We start from the raw sequence: 26,441 nt of genomic DNA, 5'->3' as shown, positions 1-26,441 counted from the left end.
AAACGAGAAAAACACGCAGAGGCATAAAACACAGATTGTTATTTCTTTCCATTGAATTTGCTGTTTAAATAGAACCTTGAGTTAATTAAATTTTATAGGAAAGGGGGATTCTTGGGCCATAAAATTAAAAATAATCCTAATAACCACATATGATTGAGAATTAGGAATGGTATCTACTTTCACAGCCCTCCTCCTCCTGCTCACCCTAGTTCTTTAATTTGTAACCTAATAAACCATGTTCTTTCTGAAAATATTATTTGAATCAATCATTTTAAAGGTACCAAGAGAATAAAACAATTCGCATTTGTAAGACACTTTCTAGTTTACTGTGCTCTCTCAAACACAGTATCACCATGTAGGACATTCACTGAGCTCTATAAAGTTGGCAGGGTAGGCAATGCTATCATTGCCCTTGTTTCACAGATGAAACAACTGAGGCTGGAGTTAACAGACTGGCCTATGATCACTCAGCAAAAAGAAGAAGAAACTATGATGGACTTAACTACTTAGGATCTTGCTTATCTGTTACTTTACCAAACACGAATTAGCCTTGCTAAATGGTCAAAATCCATTATTAAAATATTCTCTAGCCAGAAGACAGGGTACCTACATGGTCTGCCATGGTGTTTATCCATTTGAGGTTCATCCATGGCATGGAATAGGCCGTCTATTACTGGCATTTCTCTGTACTATCTTCCAGGATGGAGAGATGGAACTTTGGATGGCATATTTTATTCAGCTGCTATGCCACTGCATATTTCCCAGGGGGTGTGCTAGATGATATCAGAAGCTAATAGGATTATTGAAAAAAAAATAATTTAGGAGGTAGCGTTTTGGTGCACCTGTTAAGACTCTGCTTGGGTACCTTGCATCCTTTATTAGACTACCCTCTATGAGTCCCAGTTTCACCCTTCATTGCAAGGTCCAACTTAGGCACACTGGGGAGGTGGCAGGTGACAGCTCTGTACTTGAGTCCCTGCCACCCACACAGGAGACCCGGGCAGAAAGTCCTTGGCTCCTAGCTTCATCTGATATGAGGAAAGAGAACCAGCAGATGGGAGACCGATCTGCTTATATTAATTTGCCTTTAAAATGAAAACAAGCTTAAAATAAAGAGGCTTAGATGCTTAGGGGTAGCAGCTGAATGTCTCTGTCAGAACTCTAACCTTTGCAGTCACTCTTGGTTAGGAACGAGTCGGCATTCCAGGGACACCTGGAGTATTGCCCAGCCCTCTCAAGGCAAGTCCCCCTCCTCTTGCCCTCATGTGGCTACCAAGGACTGATCCTCAGTGCTCCTTCTCACAGATGCACCCCCTAAGCTTTGGTATCAGGAGCTCTCCTTGACACTTGAGCCAGCAAGGGCATGGAAATCCATATGCCACATCAACTCCTATGACAAGAGTTGGAGTTACAGACACAAGTCAGGCACATTCTCGCTCCTACTATCAGGAGCTGGGTGATTTACAGAAAAATACCACAGAAATAATCTATCCATAATATTATGGAAGAGAGAAATAGAGATTTATGAATGGAGAGGTCATGTCAGGACAGTTGTACCTGCTCCTCCTCCTACCTGGAGTATATATTCCTTCTCCTACTGCCTTTCCTCCCCAATTTTGAGGACACAAATTAGAAGGCTTTCTTCTAATGCATGTTGTATTACTTCCATTCCAGTGATTCTCTGGCTTTGGGCGAACACTGAACTCACCTTCAGGAAAATACTGCTGCCTGGTTCCCAACTCCGGATATTCTGAATCACTAGGCTTAAAGTTAGTCATCAGAACTTAGAACATTTTTCCTGTGATTCTAAATTGCTGTTAGGGTTGGCAATCCCCGCTCTCAAGGCTTTCTAGCACCCTGTGTTCAGGGGTGACAGCATTCAATGGTCTGTGAATTGACCAATCTGAACAAATGCTGGCTGCAAGTCAGTACTTACAATATTCCAAGGTATACTACACGAAGAGTAGTTTTGCTTATTTTTGATGCTCAATGGAGTACTTAGCATATTCCTTTTGTGATTCTGAATTCCTACTACACGATATTAATACACTACAATCAAGCAATCCTATCCTATCCTATCCTTACCCTATCCATTCTATTGTATATAATGACACGCTAGGTTTTACTCTAAGCTTCTTGAAGAGGGAGTTTGTCTTTCTTCTTACAGCATCTCTGGAAGGCTTGGGGATTGGTAGGGATTTCATACATCTTTATTAAATAAAAAGAAGGGTTCTCCCCTTCACCAACACACTCTCTCACACATGTGTACATACACTGCCACTCTGTGGTCTCATGGTAGGCCCTCCCACCATGATCTTCCTATAAACATTTGAACCAGCACCCACTGGGACAGTGTAAAGCAGAATGGCTGTCATTCACACAAGCAGGTGAGGAAAATAGAGAATATGTAAGGATGACCACAACAACCCACACATTCCATAAGAACCTCAAGGCCTTACCTGTGATGCCTCATACAACTCATCCAAGTCCACAGGCAGGTTTCTGTTCTGTAACCACAACGCACGAGTGATGAGCATGGAATGAATGATGGGATAATGTCATGAAACAGTTAAGCAGATAGGGCCTGCTCAGTCTTACCAGAGAGGCTGCAGCAAATCGTTCTTCAAAATCCTCAAATGGATGGCCGTTCTGTGATGAATGAGGATGAAGTGAGTGACATACAAATGACATGGATTTATGAATATAATGATGGCACTATCTATGGTTTACAGTCCCATGGTCTCGGTAGGTGGGAGCTGCTCCCGATGTACTGTGAAAATCCTGGAATACATCTTCAGCATAAGCAGATGAAAGAACATGCTCCTGATTAGGAAGTACAGTGGTGGTAAATCTGTAACTTTGAAGTCCACATCCCTGCAGTAATAGATACTAACCAGCTAATCTCAACAGCTACAGTGAAGCAAATAGGTTTTAATGAGATTTTATTTTTCAAAGGAAAAAAAAAATTGGTATCATAGTTTTTAGCTACACTTAGCTCTTTGGAATAGCAAGCTTTGTAGGTGATTTTTCAAAAAGTAAAAGATTTATTTATTTGAAAGGTAGAGTTACATAGAGAGAGAGCGGGAGGGTTTTCTCTCTGCTGGTTCACTCCCCAAATGCTCACAACGGCCAGGACCACAAAGCTAGGAACTGGATCCTGGTCTCTCACATTGTCGGCAGGAACCTAAGCACTTGGGCCATCATCCATAGCCTTTCCAGGCTAATTGGCAGGGTCCTGAATTAGAAGCAGAATAGCCGAGGCTTAACCAAGTTCTCCATATGGAATGCCAGCATCCCATGCTGCTGACCTGCTGTACGTGCCTTTGAGGATGTTTGTTGCCTCTGCCTAAAACTATATCCTTTGCAAGCTCAAGGCTCACCAAATACTTCATCCCAAGTGGAAAAGCCACCTCTTCGGTCCAGCTCCTTTTGACCCTTTGTGGGGAAAATAGTCATACAGAACTCTTCAGTGTATTGCCTGTGCCTCTGCCGGTGTGAGCTCCACCATGCAGAGGCTGTGTAGTGTTAACTCCTGACTTCCCAGCATCTTACAGGAGACCCAGCACACCACAGTGCTCTAAGTGCTATGTGAATGAATGCTTGTCTCTTTTAAAATAACTGGAAGATGTCCAAATCTAATTTTTCTACTTCTTATTTTATTGCTCTAGGACATATTCCAGATAATCTATGTAACACTTAATATGCATATATATTTTAATGACTGCATTTTGGTCTATCTGTACTGAAAATTATCCTTTGAGTTATTTCTAAGCAATATAACATTAATGTTAATGTACTAGTATTATTGTTAAAAGAGAAATCATAAATGTAAACAAGTGCTGGTATAATTTTCCAATTTCATGAAAACGATTATGGTGGAATGGAGAAACTTACTCAGAATCTCTACATGCCAATCATCTGGCAGACATTCCTTTACTCTGCCTGGAGAAACTGGGACTGTTGCTTCCTTGGCCACTACAGAGTATAGAACAGAGCTATAGGAGCAGTGTACCTGTGCCCACCATGGCAAGATCTTCACGCCAAGCCCTAGAAAATCCTTCTATCACCCAGGGAGGGACTGACCAGGACTCCACTGCAGCTGCCAATGGAGCAGAATTCACATCAAACAATCACATAAATTGTTATCATCATTATTTGGCCAGAGGTAGGGATAGGTAGGCAGACAACATTAGTCTAAGTGATCCTATAATCTATGGTGTGGCCTAAAAGGTTAAGGTTATGTCACTACATCCTTTATAAATTCACACACTCCTAGGGATTTATAGCAGAACCCCTACCAACTAGCTCTGGGTCATAACTTTTAATAAAAACATTTTTTAGTGTCCAAAATCTCATTACATCTGTCCAATATAAAAAAGCAAATGGCTTCAGAGCATGATGGATGAATTAAATAAATTTGAAAAACAGCTCATGTTGGAGTCTCATAAAAACCTCACCATGTCCCACATAATGAAAATGTGGGAGGATAACCAGCATCAGCATGTGCCTGTCACCTTCTTAGTGACAGAAAAGGCCTTGGGTGAGGCCTGGAGCAGAGGTAGGATAAGGCGCACTCTAAATTCTGATGAAGTTTGGTCTGAACGTTTGGAAACAAATGCCTTGTTTTGGAACTGCATGGATGGTGGACTAAAATCTAAGTCACCTGCCGGCTGTGTGACCCTGGACAATTCAATTGATCCTATTGGTCTCACCTTTCAAGCAGGGCACATAAGGATGACATCATTCTCAGGTTTACTGACCAAGATGTGTGTATAGTCTTTTTGGATGCTGGCCACATAATAGAGCCTCAATAAATAGAAACTATGACTGATATTATCTCAGTGTATTTGGGGGCTCATTTTAACAATGCACATGAAGACTTTGATTATTAGGACATAATCTTTAGAAGAAGAAACAAAAATCTTGGTGGTGGCTCCTTCTTAGGTGTCACTTCACCCAAGAGCATAGGCCACTTTACAAGGGTAAAGTGTGGCCCATCACTCTCTTAACTTTTCAGCCTTGGCCTTGGGTCCCTGGTTCTACTCTGCACTCTGTCTTTATCCTTTCATCATGCCCCCAGCTAATGTCTTTGCTGCTCCCCAGCTATATCTTCTGTTACTGGTACTCTGCATATCCTTCTCTTTTGACACTGGCCTCTTTTCTGCTTGGAACACTTCCTTCATGCTTTCTGCTTTGAAGATCTATGGAACTTCTTCCAGTCAATGGGAGGCTCATTCTAGCTAAAGCACTTTCTTCAATTCCCCATTCTCCCATCATTCCTAACTCATGCTTTACTCAAAGGATCATCAGATTTTCAGTTCATTTATCCCAAAGGCTTCTTAGGAAATTTTTCATACTATCTAATTATGCATATGGATTTGTATTCTGCTTTTTAAAAACCGAACATAGTGGTTGGCACGATGGCATAGCGAGTGGTGGTTCTAGTCCCAGCTGCTTTACTTTGGATTCAACTCTCTGTCGATATGCTTGGGAAAACAGCAGAAGATGGCCAAAGTTCTTGGGCGGGCTCCTACATAGTTGTGGAAGATCTGGAAAACCTCCAGTCTCCTTGCTTAGAATTAGCCTGGCTCTGGCCATTGTTGCCAACTGGGGGAGTGAACCAGCAGATGGAAGATTTCTGTATCTCCTGTTTCTGTAAGTGTGCCTTTCAAACAAAAATAAATATATATATATATATTTTTTAAAGACTCAATATCACATCAGATTTACTCATGACTTAGGCTTCTGTGATGGTGTTTGAAAGATGCCATTCTCTGGTGTTTCAACACAAGGGTAGCCTCAATTTTTGCTAAGGGATTTATTCTGATGGACAGTAGTGACACAGCCCTTCCAGAAACAAGTAAAGTAAATGCAAAGACCAGATTCAAGGTCTTCTAGCAGTAAAAAGATAGTAGATGACATGGGATTTAGGGTGAAAGCATCAGAAATGATGAAAATACATTTATGGCTGCTAAACCAGAAACCTGCTTAATTCTCATTTTCTGCCTCCACAACTGGAATTCTTTGGGAGAGCTTTTATAAAATTACCAAACCCTGATCTCCACCATCAGATATTTGGATTCTATTGGTGTAGAGATGGGCTATGGCGTCAGTTGTTTTCCAAAGCCCCCCAGGTGGTACTAATGTGCAACCAGATTTGTGAATCACTGTGCTGGAGAATGAATTCTCTGTAGGAATCATCAGTGAAAACCCTACTGGGAAAATTGAAAGGATATTGATTGATTATGCCATCAATTAATTAATCTCCTCAGCACACTTCATTGGGTGCTTTCCACCAGCCATATCCTGGCTTGGCATTGCAGATAGCTTCTTGCTCTCATCAGCCCAGGGCAGAGATAGGCTATGCAGTCATGATAGCTCAAGGGTGGATAGAAATTAGATACGACATAAGACTTAAAGATCTAAACTTGGAAGTTAGATCAAGGTTACCAAAAAATGAGTCTACTAATCTACTAATGAAAGATTCATTAGTAGGTTTAAGAGAAATGGACTAACCTAAGTGACTGTAACTGTACTAGAGCTGGTGTTATTAAGGGCATAGAGTAATTCTAGGCATTTGAATGCATGTCACATTTCTATAGTGCATTATTTCACTAGCAAGACGTCTGTTCATGAAGAATAATTCCTTCTGGAATATCTGGGAGCTCATGTTCTCCAGTGCCATTAACTAGTCAATTTTTCCTTTTTGGCAGACAAAGAGGAAAATCTTGGCTTGCCAATTGAAGAGAAAGAGAGGGTAGACTGAGATGGGGAACTGCAACTATGGTATTAACAAATGATTTCATTCTAGAATAGCAGTGTCCAGAACATTCTGAGAGGATGGAAAAGTCTGTATTTGTACTGCATGATAGAATAGCAACTACTGAGTACTTCACATGCAGCTGCTGTATGTGCTAAGCTGAATTTTAAAATTTATTTGGTCTTAATTAATACCAGTTTAAGCATTTACAGATAGCTAGTGGCTATTGTACTTGGACAGCAAAAAGCTAGATAAAATAGACCAAATACTTTTGAAAATCCAAACTTTGCTCTCTGCCCTTTAAGCATTAAACATATATATTTCTTCCCTATTTATCTTCTTTTATTAAAAAGAAACACTATATTTGCATTGGTTGCAAAGTTTCTGAATTAAATTTCTTGCTGCTAGACAGTATCATTTAATCAAATTCAGTTTGTAAAATAGCAGCCACCTTCTGGATAGAAAAAAAAATTTTTTTTTTCATTTCCTGAGCTAAGCCAAAGCCAGATATTTCTTTTTTAAGAAAGTCAAGAATCATACTTCAAATGGAGTTTCAGGAAGGGTCATCATCATTTAAAAAAAATAAAATAAAAAACAAAACAAAACAAAAACCCAAACAAACAAGCAAATAAACAAACAAAAAAACCCCAGAATAGCAGTTAATGCCAAAATGTGCCAGCTCTATTGAGACTGGCAGCTCAGCGGTCTTGCTGGACACAATGCCTTGATTTAATGGAGGAAATGGTGATGCTCTGAGTATTTTATCTTTGTAATGATTGCAAAATTCCCTCTGACGATTCAGGGTTGGGCCTCATTTTAGCAGCTAATGGCTCTCTTTTCCCAAGCTACCATTTCAAGAGGGTCCCAACGGTTACCCAAAAGGTTAGAGGAGGAAGAAACTGCTGAACTCTCATAATGACAATTAGGGCTGCCCTTGAAATACTTACAAGTGCAATAGATCCACAAATCCTTGCACAATGAAATATTTACATCTGGCTTCTGAAAAATTAAGCTGAACCTTGAAATGGCCTTTCTTAATAGGCAAAGGGAAAGTCAGTATGGGGGTTGTGACGGGAACTAGCTTGTGCCATATTCAGGCATTATAACAACAGCAGAGATCAGTAGACAGTTTTAAGCTGCAAGATGACCTGAATGAGATAGTGCCAATGAGCAGCAGACAACTGTAATGACCCTCACCTGTGTTCTTGACAGCCTGCCTCTCAATAATATTGAGTAAGTCAAGTCACTTACATTTCATAAACTTAACACTTTTAGGGTGAGAAATGTCATGTTTTTTGGAGACGTGTGGAAAAGAGGCAGCAGGAGAGGGGAGGGCAGCAGCTTCCAGTTCCAATTTCTGCTCTACCATGGGCATGCCTGTGAGTTAACTCCTTCACCAGTGGAGCCTCACATTTCTATATACTAAATAGGGATAGTAACACTTAAAATTGTTGAGAGTGAAGAGGAAATAGATTGACGTAAACGAAAATAGCACAGCAACAGAGAACAATTTCAATGGATGTGAAAACCCCTTCCAAAACTGTATAAATGGAAGAAAAGAGGAAGAGGTGAAGGATGTTTATGGAATTATTTGTGGGGTAGGTACGGGTAAGTAAGAGCCAGACCTTGGCAAAGTTTTGGGAAACAACAGTCTGTGAAAGTGAGAAAACCATCTGGGGTAGCAGCTGAAGGTGTGACTTGTTCTTCACAAAGCAGATACTCGGTCACAGCAGCTTCCTGTTCTCAGACCTGGTTTTCGGTAGTGACAAGATTGGTCTGCTGTGGTGAGGCAAGGAATTGTCTTATGCTATTTACCCCGTTCTTTCCTCTTCCTCTTTCAACCATTACATGTATTTTAGAACTTGGATGATGACCCCATGTATTCATGCTCTTGTTTCCCAAAACACATCCAATATTTTCTTGAAATTATACATAAGGATGGGGTTGATGGCATGATTTTTTCACTCTGATGGTAACTATGCAATGAGACACCAAGTAAATTAGGCATGATAATGACAACAGTACCTGCTATATAATGGTATTTATAATAATCATCATTCAATAACTGCACATTTATTCTTTTGAACACTCTTAATTTGATAAACATTTATGGACATAATCTTGTCCTTCTGTCATATGAAGAATATAAACATTGACAAGTATATAGAATTGTTCTTATAAATGATTTACTTAATTTAAAACCTTTAGTTATATTACCTGGCTTGCAGTAAGGACTTTGCATGTGCTATTAGTCACCATTACTAGTGTCCTTATTGTTATTAAACACATGATACACAATCTGCCATTGGGGTCAGGAAAGTGAACAGAGTAGACAGTTTGAAATGATGGCTCTAGGGGTAATAATGATTTGATCATCATAGTGCTGTCACCACAAGGATAGGAACAATGAACATAAACAGAGATGATGCTGCAGCCATTCTGAGGTGATAGCAAAGAGATGGGACCAGTGACAGAAAAGAAAAAGAAACCCTAGCACTCACACTGGGAATGACGAGAATGATGAGATGACAATGATGAGAAGCTTCCTGGTCTCTAGATGCTTGCTGATCCTGATCCCAATCCATGACATCATCCATGATATGGTGCCTCTTCTTTCTCCTTCTTTCCTTTTGCCACTCTTTCAGGAGAAGTGACAGTCTGTGAAATGGCCTTGCTGCTTTAATTGTTTTTGATAGAACAGACTGCATAGTTATAAGTATACATGGGAAGCTAAGAACCCAAGGGGGAATGGTTTCCAAAATCCTAGAATTGTTTTTAATTATCTCCCCATTTAAAACAAATCTATTATTCTAGTTCCACATTAGGAAAGAATTCAAGAAGTTTTCTAAAACTCCTAACAAGACTTGGCATCCGCTCAGTATTTTGAAAAGGGAATGCATTAGACTCCCAGTCATGGGAAACTGGCTGCTGTCACAGGATGACAGGAGCTTAACACACTTTTTGAGAGGGGGGCACAGAACTTCTTCAAGAGGCAGTCATCTTTCCTCATTGCAGTGTCTCTCTTGGAGAGGCCACTCCTGTGGGCCAGATGGCATCCAAACGGTAACAAGAAATATTGGATGCAGTTGAATCAAGCGAGAGCAGCAGAGGCTCCGGCTGAATGTGAAGCAAATCAGAGGAAATCACAAATGGAGAGATGTCACAGCAAAAGAAAAAAAAAATAGTCAGGAGGGCTTTGCCTGCTGCTCTGACAGCCGTCCTGTGCAAAATGCTTTTCCAATTCTTCTTCGGAGGAATGTGAATTTTAATACTGAGGAACTAATGCCCTTACTCACTTCCTCATTCCTACATAGGATTTTCATGGCTTGCACTTGATAATCAATAAACTTACCCTGAACGCCCAGTATAAACAAAGCACTGCGCCAATGCTGGGAGGACCTACATGCTGACTCGTTTCTGAGCTGTAACAATCAGGCTAGGGGACACTGGGGAAAACTAATTCAAGTCAGAGCTGACGAGTGTCACAACAAGGGTCCCATGCTGAACGTTCTAATGGAGTATGTACTGCTTTCATTGCTGCAGTGCTATGCGCCAGAGTGAAGCCAACTCCAGCATGAATAACCAAAACAGGAATCCTTTTATGCGGATAGAACTTGACTATTTACTCATTCCTTGAATTTGTCTTTGTTGTGACATTAGGGATGTATCTATCTCACAAGAGAGCTAGTGTTGAAGATCACCCAGGAGAAGATTTAAGGCAACACTTTGGCAGGGTGCCTGATACATAGTTAAGATTTCCATGAGTGTCTGCTTATTTGGGTCACAAATTAAGTCAACAATTCAATGCAGTATCCTTCAGGAAAATAAGGATTATGTAGTATTATGTGACAACAGGTTGAAGTTTTACAAATTGCAGATTAAAGCGATGTAGAAGACAGTTTAGAAATCTCTACCACAACTCAACCTGCTAGTCTCCTCAATTCTTCTCAAAAGCATGAAACAGGGGCAGATTTGGGATGACACATCGAGCTCACAATCTGCCCAGTCTAGTCCCACTTCAGTCCATCAGATTCTTCTCACAGTTGTATAACCCCACAGGAGACAAGAAGCCTGAGCTCAGAGAAATCTGAGCTCATATGTTGCAAGAAGGACACAGAGGCCCCAGAGGAATCTGTGCTTGCTCCTGTGCAAAAGGGTAAAGGAGATGGCTACTTCTCAGTGTGCTGGAATGGATGACACAACATGCAACATTCGGACAGACTTGAGAGGCGGCCTAAAGCTTCAAAGACCAAAGTGTGTCCTGAAGAGCTATAGCTTCAATTACCACTGATTGGCTGTCTAACCTACACATCATTTGTAACTTTGGGTCATCAGCTCACATGCCCTGTGAACAGGTTGTTAAGTGTTATCTCAGGCCTTGGCTTAAGATATTCCTGCTAACTGATTGCCCTTTTCATCCTCATTCATCTCTAGAGACCAACCTTTTCGAAGCCTTCCACCAAGACCTCAGGATGGATTAGGTGACCCCCTCTGGGCATCACACATATCAGCTGATTACTTTCTCTCTTCTCTACACAGACCATGACCTTGGAGAATCTAAATTATCTGCGTGCCCAACTGTCTTATTCATCTTCGTAGTCCTAATGCCTAGATATCCCAGGGGCTAGTACTGAGTGGGAAACTACATTAAATTGATATATTTTAAGAAACAATGAATAAATGGATGAAACTGCTTACACATTGGCATGGAAAACTGAACAGAGAGAAACTTGGCGATAGCATGATATAATATGGGTGTATGACAGTCCATATGGTGCTTTCAAATGCATAGTATGCACACGCATGCATGTGCACACACACACACACACACACACACACACACACACACACACACACAGACATCTGGCATTCACTACTATAAATAATAGAAAGCGTCTCATATCCACCCTGTCACTGAACCAAATGGGACTTCACAATTAAGATAAACGGCTTTGTTTTTCATTATAAAGAAATATTAGGAAAATGCTCCAGAAAGTTACAAGAATAGGAATGAGCTGCTTTTCCAGCATATCTGATGTCTGGATTTTATTTTCTTCTGACCCTAAAGTTTCTCATATTAGTGCAATGTATCAGCCATTCAAGGGTGGCAGCTTGCTGGGACATTCTGTGCTGCTAGAAGTCTTGCCAATACACGATGTTATTGCCCCTTTGGTAACAGTTGTTGAAGTTATTGCATCCCATATGTTTTGACTTCTCAAGTTTAACACCTCCAAAGAACTTTTGATATTCCCAAACTTATTCTTTCCTTGTCTCCTTGTTTTTGTAAAGACCACTGACTCACACCTAGATGCTCAAGTCCTACATTTGCTGGTTATCCTCTCACACGCTGATGTTGAAGAAATGCCAGTTCTGTCTCTACAACACATCCCAAACCTGCCTGCTTTTCTCTATATCCTATGCAGCTCTCTCCTTTGCCTTAGACTATTGTTAAAAGTCATTAAGTTTATTTTCCATGCTATGGAAAATGATGTTTTATTGTACTTGGGATAATAACCAACTTTTTTACCACTGCCTGTGAGATTATGCACATGGAGCTATTCCCACCTTTCCCACTTTCATCTCCACTACTCTCCTCTCCTCCCCCATCAGGTTCTGCTCCACATGGACTTCCTGCAGATTCTCATAAATCACAAGGCTTCCTTTCCCTATTCCTGGAACACTCTCCATCTCCTAATTCAAATTTCAGCTCACATGTTACCTCCTTATGTCTATGCTCTCTATTTGGACACAGAGGGAGCCTGTAGATCCTATCACCTTGCCTTGCTTGGTTTTGTTATGAGCACTAACTGTTCTGTCTGGGCACTTGTGTATGGACCATCTTCTGTTGTGGAAGGTAACATGGGTAAGGAATGGGTCTTGATATGACTTCTGTTACACCAGGGCCTAGCACAGCACTTTGCACACTGTGGGTATGTCATGATATTTTTGAAATGGATGAGAGAATTGAATGCTTAAAAAGAATAGTGTGTATGTCAGCATAGATTTGTCCTTGCAAATACCTTCCACTTGCACAAAAGTTGTAAAAGCTAAGGAAAGAGACGCTTTCTATATACTAGTACCGGAGTCTGCACTCTAGTTTCTGGCACTGGAACTTTATCTTCAGGAACTATGTACTTAGGCAATGGAAATGCATAATTGATGAGATCTTTAGCATAGACACCAAAAGTAGAGACCATTCACTCACATCTTTGTAACATCTGTACTATGAAAGAGTCTTTGTATTAAATGCAATACATATCTCTGTTGTGTCACAGTGTTGGAGATCATTTTTCTGATTGTGACAGATCCATAAAGAAGACAAAATCAGTTCATTCTGGGCTAAAGAAGGGGGAGATCCAATCATAATATTATGACCTCATCTTCTTTTGCCTACACAAGAGTTATGTAAGACAGTAATTACAGATGATGCTGTGATGGAACTTGCTCTGTACCTGACACTATCCTAAATGTTTTCATACATGACTATATTCATTATCACAACAAATGTATGCACTATTGCTATCCTTATTTTCAAAAGATAAAACTGAGGCAGGAAAGTGTTAATTAACTTCCCCAGGATAACAAAGTTGATAGTAGAGTTAGTATTTTCATTGAAGTAGGGTAACTTTAGAGTATGATGTTTTAACTATTATGCTACCATGAGGAGAAAACGGGGATAAAATGACCTATGCTTTTGAGTTGCAGAAGTTCTGAAAGATCAACCATCTGAATCCATTGTGGTGTTTTGTAAATATCCCTGCATATAGAAGTGCATACCAAACTGATGTGTACAAAAACACATCTGTATGACTGGGGCCCAAGGAATTATATTTTCCGAGGGTGTCACAAATGAGTTGTGTAATGCAGTCTCCGGCATCACTGAACTAGAATGGCTTGCCAAGTACTAAACAGATCCCTTGGACCCTTGCAAGTACTCAACAAATGATGGTTTTTTGTCTCCTTTCTAAGTCACTGCAAAATTGAATTTTGTTCCTTTCAGCTTTGGATTGTCACCAATATATTGTTTTTTCATTTCCCATGGTTGTTCATTTAGCTCTTGCACTCTTTTTTAAAAAATGGAGTTGCTCATTATTCTTCAGCAACCGCTAACAGTGGCAGCTAAGGAGAAAGAACCTCACAAGATGATTCATCCAGAAAAGCTGAATTACCATACTGAGAGTACATGAGTGTCAGCATCAATGGATATTTATGGAGAAAAGGTATATTATAGTTCTGCTCATTAAAGTTGCTGTAGTCAAGGTTCTGTGAATGTTAATGATCTATATTACAGGAATAATGGCAGGCTCACAGCAGCAGAAACAGCAGTTAGCAGACACCCCTGAATCATATTTTCTTCCCATGCATCAGATCTCCTGGAAATCTGACTGATGCCCACTGAAGGGGTGGGCATGCAGCAGGAACCCTGGATGCTGAAGGTGGTTTGGTCATTGCTTCACACAGGCAATGCTGTGGGGGTAAAGGGCTTCAGGGACAGCATGGACAGAAGCCTCCAACTTGTGTTTGGGACGCTCTGGTCTTTGGGGCAGCTTTTCCAAGCAAGAAGGACACTTACCAATATGGGGAATGGCAGCAGTTCTAGACTCTGCTTGCCCAGGACAGTGCCTGTTAATGCTTATTTTCCTGATGTCACTTTTTACCTTTAAAAGTATGCAAACTTGGATGATACACTAGATGAATCTAGTTTTAGGGTCAAAGAGAGGAAGATTGGATTCTCAGTTGTGTCTCTTCTAGCTATGTTATAGGATTTAACTTCTCTAATCTTCAACATCTGTACAAGATAGAAGAGAACTAGTTATTTTGGAGTCTTAAATGGCATATTAAGTGTTTAGAGTAATCTCTTGCTTAGGAGTTTATCACTATTTGGTAGCTGTGATTGTTATCACTACCTGTTAAAGAATGAAATGTTTTATTGCCTCAAAGTCCTTATGTTGAAGTACTAACTGCCAAAATGATGGCATTTGGAGATGGGGTCTTTGGGAAGCAATCAAGGTGAGATGAATTCATGAGAGTGGAGCCTTCATGATGGATTTAATGGCATTATGAGAAAATATGAAGGAAAAAGATATCTCCGTTATACATACACTGAGGAAAAGCCATGTGTGGTTTCAATGAGAAGTTGGTAGATTGCAATAGAGAGGATGCCCTCTCCAGGAACTGAGTAAGACACAGCCATATTGCTCCATTTCTTCCATGACTGTTCAGGCCTATCCCAGGGTTCTCAGAGCAAGTGTGGTCTTGCTGACAAAATTGATGAGGAACAAAGAAATGCATGCACTCCAATGCAGTTCAGACCAACATAGCCCCTCCAGCAGATTAAAAACCACCTAGTGCCTGGTCCAAGTCTTAATCATCCTTCTATCTCTTATATCAGATGATAAAATGATCTGTCCATGTCACAATCTAACAATAATATAATTAACATTTTCTGAAAACTTACTCTATGCCATGTGGTGATACAAGTGTCTTACATTACCTTATTCAGTTCTCGAAAGAAATCTATGTGTTTGGCACCATAGATATTATCCTTGGTGAACACACCAAGACACAGAGAAACCTGAAAATCTGCTCAAGGTTGCACAGTTGATGTTTAAGGAAGAAAGATTCAAGCTCAAGGAATGAGACTATAAACCTCATTTTCTTAACTGCAATACCATACTGCCTTCCATTTAGGATCTACCCTATGCCAAATAACTGTAGCATGCCAAGTAACTATAGCTCTTTCAAATCTGTACAATAACCCAGGGAAGTAGCTCTCTACAACTTCATAACTTGTCACTACAAATCCAAAACCAAAGCAATTTACCTAACATACAAACAACCAGACATTACCAGGCTCTGGCTAACTTCAAATTCCTGGTATCTTTCAGTTGTTTTATAACCTCCCACTTGGTGTTCATAGAACAAAGTCACAGATGGGAACTATCCCAGAGAATCTCTTCATCTAACCTCCACACTTGCACATCCATATTATTAATGAGTGAGTTCTTTTGGACAGTGGCTATCACATTTCCCTCCCTGGGTCTCTTCCCTTCTGGAACTTTCTGACCTTCAGAGTGAGTATGAGGAAGGCTTCCTGATGGGTCAGTCCTGGGCTTCCAAATCATCTTCAACCACATCTTCTTATTTATTTGCTTATATTTATCTGCCAGAATTGGCACATTCCAGACAAATACAGGGTCCTGGGTTTTGTGAAATATTTGAGGACTACTCATGAGGCAACCAACAGCAAGTAGTACATCAGAGGAACACAATGTCTATTTGTGTTGTACAATGATCCATTGTCCATGCTTTCTTCTAATATACAGATGAGTGACAAGACACAGGCAGTCACTTTGCCCATTTGCACTTTTGGAAAATATGTTTATGGAATGTACAGTGACCTTTATACAGCTCTGTTGGATCCCACGATTGACAAGGTTGTGTTTTCAGCTTTGGAATATTCAGCTGTCATTTAAAGGGAAATTAAAACACAACTCAAGTATGATCATGGGCTAAGAACAAAAGGAATGTCTTGGGCTGGAGGTTGAAGATAGTGAAAAGGATGGCTGATAATAGAAAGTCTCTCAGAAGTTACAGACATAAACCACTGTGCATGCAAATGAGACAGGCCATAATGGAGGAGACAGGGCACCTGGGCTGTGGCAGTTGGTTACCTGATTTCCCAAAGCTTATCACCTTAGAGGTGGTTTAGGTTTCACTTTCATTTCACCTCCCAGGTCAGCAAGATCTTCCAGATCTATCCTAGTTACACACTTCAGCTCACCACTCCTCTTTCCTCCGTGTAGCTTTCCCTCAAGCCCAGCCCCACAGTGGTTGTCACCTGCCTTGCCATCTTTGCCCTTAAATCTGGCTTTGCTATAGATATTCTCTTCTGTATCTGGGAGATTGATGCCTATACATTCTATTGCCAACCCATTTCTTCTTGGGCATGGTCAACCAGGGATGTGGCTGGAAAAGGGACGGTGGGAGGGAGGAAGACTGAAGCACTGGTTCTCTTTGGGGCATATTTCTGGCAGTGTCTATCTCCTCTGCGTGTTTAGCTTCTATCAAGCAAGCTTTCTTTCTGTGATCATGATACCCACTGGGCAGCTTGCTCTATGATCTCACTGGCTATTGGTAGCCCCAGATCCTGGGCTCTGCCCTTGGAATAGCAGTCACTCTGACCACTACTGAACATTGCCACCATCATCTGTTTGTCCCCTCTTTTTTTAACACCTTGATAACTAGTTACCCATATTAAATTTGCTCTGTTAAACTAGCTGGCATGGGGTCTATTTTTATGGCTCTGTTCTGATGAATACGCTTAGATAATTGCATTAGCTTTTTAACAGCCTCCCCACCTGCTAAGCCACCTGCCAGAAGTCACCAGAGTGATGTCGAAAAGCACAACCATATTAGCATCACTCCGCCACCTGCAGGTATCAGTGACTTCCCATATAACAGCTTACTTATAACATGTTTCAGACCCTGTGCACAGTGGCAACAGCATCTCCTTGCATCCTTAACCTCCTCTCATGAAAGTGTCCCATGGTCCTGCCCTCGCATTTAGTTCCCTCTTCCTGAATGCTGCCCCTCCCTTTCTCTGGTGACAAACTCTCAAAATGTTTTAAGATTACCCTAGGTTGAAACCTTACTCAATCTCAGTATGCAAACTTTACTGCTCTTCCATTATACTCCCAATGGAATCTTGTAAACAGCCTTGGTGACATGAACTGTAATTATTTCTATGTCAGTCTTCTTCTAGGAACCATCAGGATTCTTAAGCAGCACGTCTAACTCCTATTTATATCCCTAGTTAATCAAACACTGTAGGAAGAACAGTTCCTAGTGCATGTCTGATGAATGAATGGATACATGAATGAATATACATTGTTAAAGGACTCAAACAAATGAAAGACTTATTACTAATAAAAACTGTAGGTAAAGAGGATGATCCCAGAGTCAGGAACACCCATGCACATCAACTGCAAATTTTCTTGAGGGGTTCTTTCACTGGGGGAGTGGTTAGGGGGATGGCTTCCATTTAATGTCACTCTCAACTATAAAACTAGGAACTGAGGAGTCTATGAGATGACAATTTTTACTATGCATAATTAAAAGAAAGCTCACCTAAGTAACACCGGAAGGACTAGCCTTCCATTCCACTACTGGGAAAAAAGAATCACATTCCCTCCCATCACCTCAGCACGCACTCCTCTTGTGTAACATCTATGTTAACTGCTTTGCGATAATTATAATTTATCCACAATGTGGTGCTTAATGAGGAAGTGAAACTGACAAATGTTCAGATGAGATTTAATCCAATTACACAACATCTTGATCCAGATTTCAAACTACAGGAAAAACCAACTGCTGAATTGTGAATGAAAATTTATTTCCCATAAAAGATGGGAGTTGCAGGGAAAAGGGAACAATAGCAGAGAGAATTCTGGCAATTCCTCACATTAATGGATTGACTTCTGTGACATCTGTAATGAAGAAACAATTAAATCTACAGCAAGCAGAATCAACCAAATGTACAGGGCATTTGGAGGATGACAGACAGAGATGGAAGAAGGAATCTTTCAGAGCATCGGTGTTGGTGCCTTCCAATGAAATTCTTGTGAGTGTGGGGGCAGGGGGGTTCACAAACATCTCTTCCACTTCACATGAAGAAAGCACTCTGCCAGATACACTGAGGGTTCAGGAACGAATTAGATATGGGGCAGGTAGGCCTGAAAATTTTCAGTAGTACCTCATAGCCAGCCAAGGGGTTCTGGACCACATGATGGAAAGCTTCATAGAAAAAAAAATGAGCAATGGGAGACAGGGCCTGGGGTATGAGCAATGACATGGTAAAAGTCAGGTGGCGGGGCTGGAGACAGTGATGCTGCAGGCTTAAGTACATGTGCATCCTGTACTGAAGTGTCAGTTTCAGTCCCACACACTCTGATTCCAATACAGCTTCTTGCTAACATGCCTGTGAAAGCAGTGGATGATGGCCCAAGTGCTTGGATTCTTTGCCACCCACACAGGAGACCTTCAGGTCTCCTGTTTTTTGGTGTAGTCTTGAGCTCGCTGCATGGGTACTTGTAGAGTCAATCAGCAGAGGAAGAAATCTCTCTCTCTCTCTCTCCCTCTCTCTTCCTGTTTCTCCCTCTCTCGGTGTTCTGCTTTTTGTATAAATAAGCAAAATGTAAACAGTCAGGTATTTTTTTATCAGTTATACAGGCAGTATGCTATAGGAGAAATTGTGTGGGTACTAGGATTAGAACCACCTAGGGTTCAAGTTCTGGCTGTACTGCTTACTATCCTTATCCTGGATAAGTGTTATGATTTATCACCTCTTTAAGCCCTGGTTTCTTTTTACGTGAAGAGATGGCTATCCCCCAGGGTGTGGTTTCTGAAAAAGATATAAGCCAAATGCAGAGCCCAGATAGTTCATGGCATGTAGTGGATGATCAGTAGATTCCAGCTACTTGCTCTATAGTTAATTGCGCTTTCAATGCTCCTAGTTATGGTTAGTGCCTTGGACCTATAAAACAAAGAACCGAATCACAGGCTTGGTGCCTGATGCCATAATCAATGGTCTATTACATTCAGCTTCTTCCAGTGTGGTTCATTTTAAGGACATAACTAAGAAGAGAAATATGATGCCCTGATATAAGCCTTGCAGAAAATTACAAAGAATTGGAAGGTTTTCTAGGCACCTATTCTGTATCCAATGCTTGCTCAGTGTGGTGACTCCATTGTAATACTTAATGGATTTTGCATCCAAAGCACTACTTCACAGGGCAACACCATAGCTTAGTGCTGTGTGTTTTACAGCATGCATTTTTATTTCTGGATTCATTTTAAAAGTATTTGTTTATTTAAAAGAGGAAAGAGAGAGAGAGAGAGAGAGAATTTTTCATTTCAGGTTTACTTCCCCAAATGGCTGTAACAGCTAGGTGTGAATGGGCTGAATACAGGAACCAGGAACTTCATCCTGGCCTCCCCAAAGGGTGATTGGGGCCCAATCGTTTGAGCTCTTTTGTTTTTATTTCCAAGTTGCATTAACGGGAAGTTGGATTGGAGCAGGCAGCTGGGACTTGAACTCCAACATAGGATACTGTTGGTAGCAGCTTAATCTGCTGCACTTCAAACTAGCCCAAGAGGGGGATATTTTAGTCAGTGTGCAAATGTTGAAGACTGAATGAGGAGCTGGGGGACATGACTTGACAGCTCAGATAGTGAGAACACAGTGATGTGGGGAATCTGGCCTACATGGTGAACATGCTGGTAACTAGAATGTGAGAATGTCTGAATTATTATTCTGAGATCCAGCTGGGCAGTCTTCTTTATAAACAGAAATGAATCCCCTAGAGAGAGTCATCTGCTGCTTAACTACTCTCAGGGGTGGAAACTTACTACTCTGTGAGGCTGCCCTTTCCTCCAAAAATCAGCTCAGAGGCCTGAAATCCTCTTTTCAAATTAGGTCCAGATTTTCCATTATTTTTATACCACTGTTGCTTTTCTCTTCATCACAAAACAGCCCACAAAGCATAAGCAACTTGATTTGTGTTGTCCCCTGATCCTCACTTCCCCAGGCACCCCAAATGCATCCCCCCAGTCCCTTGGATGCATTGCTCCAAAGATGGCAGAAGATGGTCATCATTTCCACTTGGAAGTTCATAAAAATGAGTCTCAGAAAGTTGAATTGACCACCCAATATCATGCCAAAAATAAGGAGAGAGTTTTGATGAGCAGTGATAATCTGGTCAGCCAATTCCATTTCTCAGAAAACTTCATCCAAAGGACATTAATGTCAACTTCAGCTTATCAACCTGACAGTCATTTCAATTTGCCATATGCCAATCTTTCAAGAATTTCTTTTGATGGCAAACAGAAAAAAAGGAATTCTAGAACCCACTAACTGGCTATTACTGATAATTAACAAGTCTTTTATACCTCATCCAACTACATAAAGGGGTTTTAAATTAGACAGTTATGAAGTGAAGAATAAAAGCATTTTTCAGCCACAAGACTATTACATGGGGGATGAAGAGATGGGAGAAAGAAATCAGAAAACATTTTTCACGTGGAAGTGACTTGAGTCAGGCTAAGGTTGAGGTCTGTGTCATTGGAACAGTTCACTGGGGTGGTTCAGTCTCAACCAAGGTCAGTGTCACACAGCATAATAGGGTGTGAAATAAGTGCTTCACTAGCCCGGGACTGTAGACATTGATGGAAGTTAATCAGCTGGAGTGCTGCTGAGTGGGAATAGGAAGTCTCAAGTCTCAGAAGCATCTCACTGATTTATTAGTAAAGTGCCTTCATTTCCCAGCTGCTTGTTCAAATCCCAAGAAGTCTTGGAGACTTGATTCAAGTCCTTCCTTTTTAAAGCTTCCTTGTCCCTCCAGCTCCAGCCTGTTCCTCTAGCTCACCACTTCAGTGAGTAAGTGTTTATGCTTTTGACTTTCTAAGACCCTGACAAAAAAAAACAAAAAACAAATCTGAGAATTGCTTTTGCACAAAGTTGCCAGCTGCCTTGGCCAGGAAAGAAGATCTGGGCCATATTTTCAAGAATGAGTGGGATTAACCCTTAACTTGGATTAGAGATTCCAGAAAAAGATGGAGGGAAGAACAGCATGTTCCTAAGGAAAATTCAGCTCAAAAGAAGGAGACTTTGCAAGTTTAAAGTAAGCAGACAATTGCATCCAAAGTTACTACACTAGACAGCTGAAGGAGAAGGGTTCATTACTACCTTGTGTTGAGGGGCCAAGGAGGATGGAAACTGGCGCAAGAATGAGTAAATATCTGGGAGTGATCTAAAGCTTTGGAATCTGCTTTCTGTCTGTACCTGGCTTGTACGTGACTGAAATTTGTTGTTACACTAGGGTGTGTTAGACTCTTAAGAAACACAATCACTTTTAAATGCTGGTGTTCTGGAACTGTAACATCTCCCAGTATATCAACTTTGTCATGCCAGTACGAGTGTCTCTATCAATGATCAATGATAATGAACTTCTGACAGAGGCTCTAGGACACAGGTGTAGAGAGGGAGATTGTCAGTTTTAAGGTTTATGAGAATTCCCAGGGACACATGGGTTTTGTTCAGGGGAAAGGATTCACCATCAAAATTTCAAACATCTTGAAAATACCAAGAAGAGTTGTTTTAGAGATAACGATAATTAAATGAGAATCCTAGCTTTTAAGGGCTCATGGAAACCTAAGAGAAAGACAGAAAAATAACCCCCATTAACTGAACTCACTTTGTAGGAAACAGTGTGTTGATTCAGATTTTAATTTATTTAGTCTTTACATGAAAGCACTAGAGCAGATATTATTATCAACTCCAATTTACTGATTAAGAAACTGAGACTTCAACTAACTGAAGTGCCCAAAGTCAGAAAGTTGGGAACTGATGAATGTGGGAATCAAATTCAATGTGTTTTGATCGCAGAGCCTGCGCTTTTAATCACTGGGAAATACCACTCCTTGATGAGTTCAGTAGAAATACATTAAAAAAGAAATTTTCACTAATGATCCAAGAAACACAAAGGAGGAAAAGTAACACTTCCATTGGCTCCTGAATGCAAAACTAAGAAAAGTTTCAGCAAGAGTATCAGAGTGGGTTAGGATGCTGGATGAAGACTGGCAAGAGAAAGGGAGACATCTACAAACCACGTCACTGAGGCTGATTCCAGGTGTGAAGGTCTTGAAACTGGGAGGCCAAGTTAGCCAACGCCCATCCAATAGCATGGTGAAATCCCCCCAGATGGTAGCGAAAAGCAGGAAAGGCAACAACAAATTAATCAGTGGGATAAGTCAAGATGGTATATTTTAGGTTTTCAAGACACTTGATGGTCATATTTCAATAACGTTTTATACTCAGACTGCAGTAGACTGACTGCATAATTGGCCACAGTCCCCCTCACTTCTCCCTGTGTGCATCCTGCTTTTGCAATAAGCCTTTGCAGTAATTCTCACCAAGGGATAGTTTCTTCCTCAGGTCCTGCATCCAAGCCTAATGAATGTGGCAGCACTGAGAAGCCTCTAGAGGCTTTGTGTATGCCCATGTCTGCTCTGGGGAACTGGTTACCACTCTGTGACTGAGATGAACCTGAAAGGATGAACACGCCATTTGGGAGAGAATTCTCTTGCCCGACTGACACCATACCACATCACTCAGCAGTCAGCCAATCTCAAACATGTCAGCCTTGTGCATGCAGCAGAGGGGCACAGCTGAAAACCTGACCTGCAGCTGACCAAAGACTGGTGGGTTGAGGAGCTCAAAGACAAGAAACCATCAGAAGAGCTATGTAGATGATCTACAGATTAGTGAGCCACCATCAATAGTGGTGCTTTAAGTCAGTGAGTTGGAGGTGGGTTATTTAGCATAAGTGGCACATGTGCATAATGATCCATGTGCACATGCATGTATGTGCACACACATATGCACACACACATACCACTTTCCCCAAGCCTCAAATTTCACAAACTGAAATTTTTAGATTTTGCATGAAAAAAGTTTCCAATTAATAAATAGAGAAGAATTTAGCTTATTTAATATACATTCATAGTGTATGAATATTATGTATTCATGCATATGAGCATACTTGAACACATTTGTGAGAAACAGAATTAAAAATTCAGGATTATTTTGGTGCAAAAATTAAAATCCATGCACATTTTTTATGATACACATTTTCTACACATTACAATTTTTGCACTGAATTTTTGTAGGATAGGAAAAATGTTTTGACCCAAAATAAATTCAGACACTTAATTCTGTTTTCCATGAATTTTTAAAATTTTTATGAGTGATGGAGGGAGAGAGTGAAAGAGAGAAGGGATGCAGAACACATTCCCATCCTTTGGTTCATTCCCCGAATGCCTACAATATCTGAACCTGAGTCAGGCCAAAGCCAGTAGCAAAGAACTCAATCCAAGTCTAGCATATGGGTGACAAGTCTTCACGACTTGTTGGCTTTCTTTGCTGTCTACCAGAGTTTGCATTAGCAGGAAGGTGAATTCTGGAGTAGAAACAAGATTCTCCAGTGTTGGATGTTGGCATCCTGTCTGTAGGTTAAATATCAGTTCCTCCATGAACAGGTTAGAAGTATCCTCACAGTCATAGTACATGCTAACATACTAAAAGATCTTAAAATCTTAAAGGATGAATTTTTCGTTCTACCTGTGAACATCTCATTGGTATAACATTCCTTGAAACACTGGTTTTAAGGCAGACATTTTTGTTTTACAGAAGCATTTTCTTTATTTCTCCAGATCCAGATATAAGGTAAATACTACTTTGTTTTCACAGATGATCACATAGAGGAACAGAGGGGATCCAGCAAGTGGCCATGTGACAGTCATGCCCAAGACTGAAGATTTGGCCATATCTTTTAGGGTGACTGCTGATTTCCCCAAAGACAACCCCAAGAGGTGAGTCGCTCATCTGATTTTGTACAGACCTGGACTCAAGGAAGAAGCAGCAAGGTCAAAGCCAGAACAGCAGGTGCCTTTTATAGGAACTTCTGAATGTTCCTCAGCTCCCTAGAAGATGCTTCACGTGCATTCATTGGGTTACCTATGGTTAATTGTTTCTTCTGGGGAAGGAGGAGGTGGTAAAAGCAAACAAGATCATGGCAGATTTTTAGAACACAGAAATACCATAAGGGAATGTGCTCTCATTAGAAAGGCAAGTCCACAAATGGAAGCCTAACGAACAGAGGGCAGGAAGATCCCAGAGCCGGTAAGGACGAGCAAGTGAGATATATTTCCAAACACTCACTATTTTCTCATCAAGTTAGGTTTAACAGTCACTCTTTGAAATGAAAGTACTGACACTCAGTATTAAGAAAACTCATAAAAAAGCCTACAGATAGTTTTGAGAGAACTCAGATTCCAACTGCATCTGCATGTCTACACTCTTACCTCAGCTCTTTATTCCCTGCCTTAGATTTTTAGAGATGTTGAAAAAAAAAAGCTCAAGGTAAAAGTCATCATCAGACCAACTCCAGGACTGAATGGAAACAAGAGGAGGGTAATATTCTGGAATGAAGAACCAAATAAACAAATAAATAGAAAGTCTCCTTAAAATAAAGAACCAGAGATTCTCATAAACCCTTTCTATAGGGTAGAACAACGCATATATTTAGCAAGTGTTTCTTAGGCAGTGGTGATATTCCTGTTTTCTACATGCTAGGCCGAAAATTTGCCTCTGGTAACACAAGAACCACAGGAAACTCATGGAGGTGTGCTACTAAACATGGAATGACAGTGTATGGGGGCATATAGGAAGCAGTATTCTGACTCTGCAGAGGAGCAATTCCTTAAAATTCAAAGTGGGAAGTAAAGTTGGAACAATGGGGGGAGAGAGGTGCGGCTGGGGAGGGTTAGACCAGAAGCAGGTACATTTGTACCGGAAGTGTGCTGGTTGGCCATGTTGGCCAAATGGAGGTCTCTTGGTGGCTTGCCCTGTAGGTCAGCACTAGAACCCTGAAATTGTTTTCCCCAAGACCTGTTAAGTATGAAGGTGATGTGGCTGGGATGGGGAATATATTTGCTTAAACCAAGACATAATGTTTCAAAATCAATCCCTTTGTGCAACTGGGTATGGTTTTGAAATATATTAGAGTTAGGGGAGAGAGATGTTAGAGTGGCTGGAGAAATAGAATACTGATGTGAAAGAAGCTTCCCTAGGAGGAAGAAAGAAGGGCAGGGTAGGATAAGAATAAGTCAGAAAGACTTCCAGCTTATAAGATATAGGATCTCCAACCTGTAAGGACATTGAAAACTCACCTACCCATTTACTGTTTGAATGTCCTGGGTCACTTGTTGAGAAGAGGTCTTCACAGCACAGCTTGCACGGTGCCACAATGGAGAGCTCACTTTTTTGATGCCATTTGTCTCAGTCTTGAATGGCCCTGACCATCAGGAAGGTCACCCTCACTTCCAACTTGGCTTTCCTATGGTACCACGCATGGGGCTCAACGAGACCTGGGACTGAGATAGCATCCTCTGGCATACAGCAACCCCTTGGGTTCCATCTCCATATTCAATCCATGTGCCTCATGGAATGAGGCTTCAAATCCTTTCACTGATCTTACCTGGACACATGCAGGAGTGTATTTATATCTCTCATAGTATGGGGTCCAGGTCTTCTAACAGTTTTTCTGGTGCCATCATTTTAGCTTCACAACAGCTCCACTAGGGCAGGAGCTTAATGGTCTGCCTAATTCAAAGTCTTAGCTCTTTTCATAAGGTATTAGAATGAGTGTTGACTATGACTCTACACTCTAGTTCTGATATAGTTGTGGTAAACCCACCTGCATTGCTGCTGAAGGACCTCTACTGGCTCCGGTGCTACCTAGATCATGTGCATTTGCTTTCTACATCCCAATCTGAGGTCCTAAATGCAAGTTTTGGAACTCACAGTGGATTAGGAACCACAGAGCTAGGGCTCTTCATTTTTTGATTTTTTTGTTTGCTTGTTTTGTTTTTCCCTCAGATTCTCAGAAGCCCTACAGCTCATGAGGTCCATGTACACGAGATTTTGTCCTCAGTGCAGTTCACAAGCTCTATAAGCCTCCTCTGCACAGTTTTATCCACAATGCTCAACCTTTGACTAATGCCTTATGCACCCAAATGCCCTGGCTGGATTCCTTCTTCTGTTGTCTCATTGAAGCTCTCA

At 40.9% G+C, this 26,441-nt stretch overlaps 1 protein-coding gene across 2 annotated transcripts in view; it reads right to left on the bottom strand.

The window, feature by feature from the left end:
• Nucleotides 1-26,441, bottom strand: part of DAB1 (DAB adaptor protein 1) — a 383,239-nt gene that overhangs the window by 17,809 nt on the left and 338,989 nt on the right. For both annotated transcript variants that reach the window (XM_040978648.1, XM_040978649.1), the window contains 2 exons: nt 2,599-2,649; nt 2,460-2,507 (listed from right to left, as the gene is read on the bottom strand). In XM_040978648.1, coding sequence (XP_040834582.1) covers nt 2,460-2,507; nt 2,599-2,649 — 99 coding nt within the window. The remainder of the gene's footprint in view (nt 1-2,459; nt 2,508-2,598; nt 2,650-26,441) is intronic.

Source organism: Ochotona curzoniae, unplaced genomic scaffold, assembly GCF_017591425.1.
Source record: "Ochotona curzoniae isolate NIBS_2020 unplaced genomic scaffold, NIBS_Ocur_1.0 contig_291, whole genome shotgun sequence".
NCBI lineage: Eukaryota > Metazoa > Chordata > Mammalia > Lagomorpha > Ochotonidae > Ochotona > Ochotona curzoniae.
Note: the sequence above shows the minus strand (reverse complement) of the source record. Positions and strands in the feature narration are given on the sequence as shown.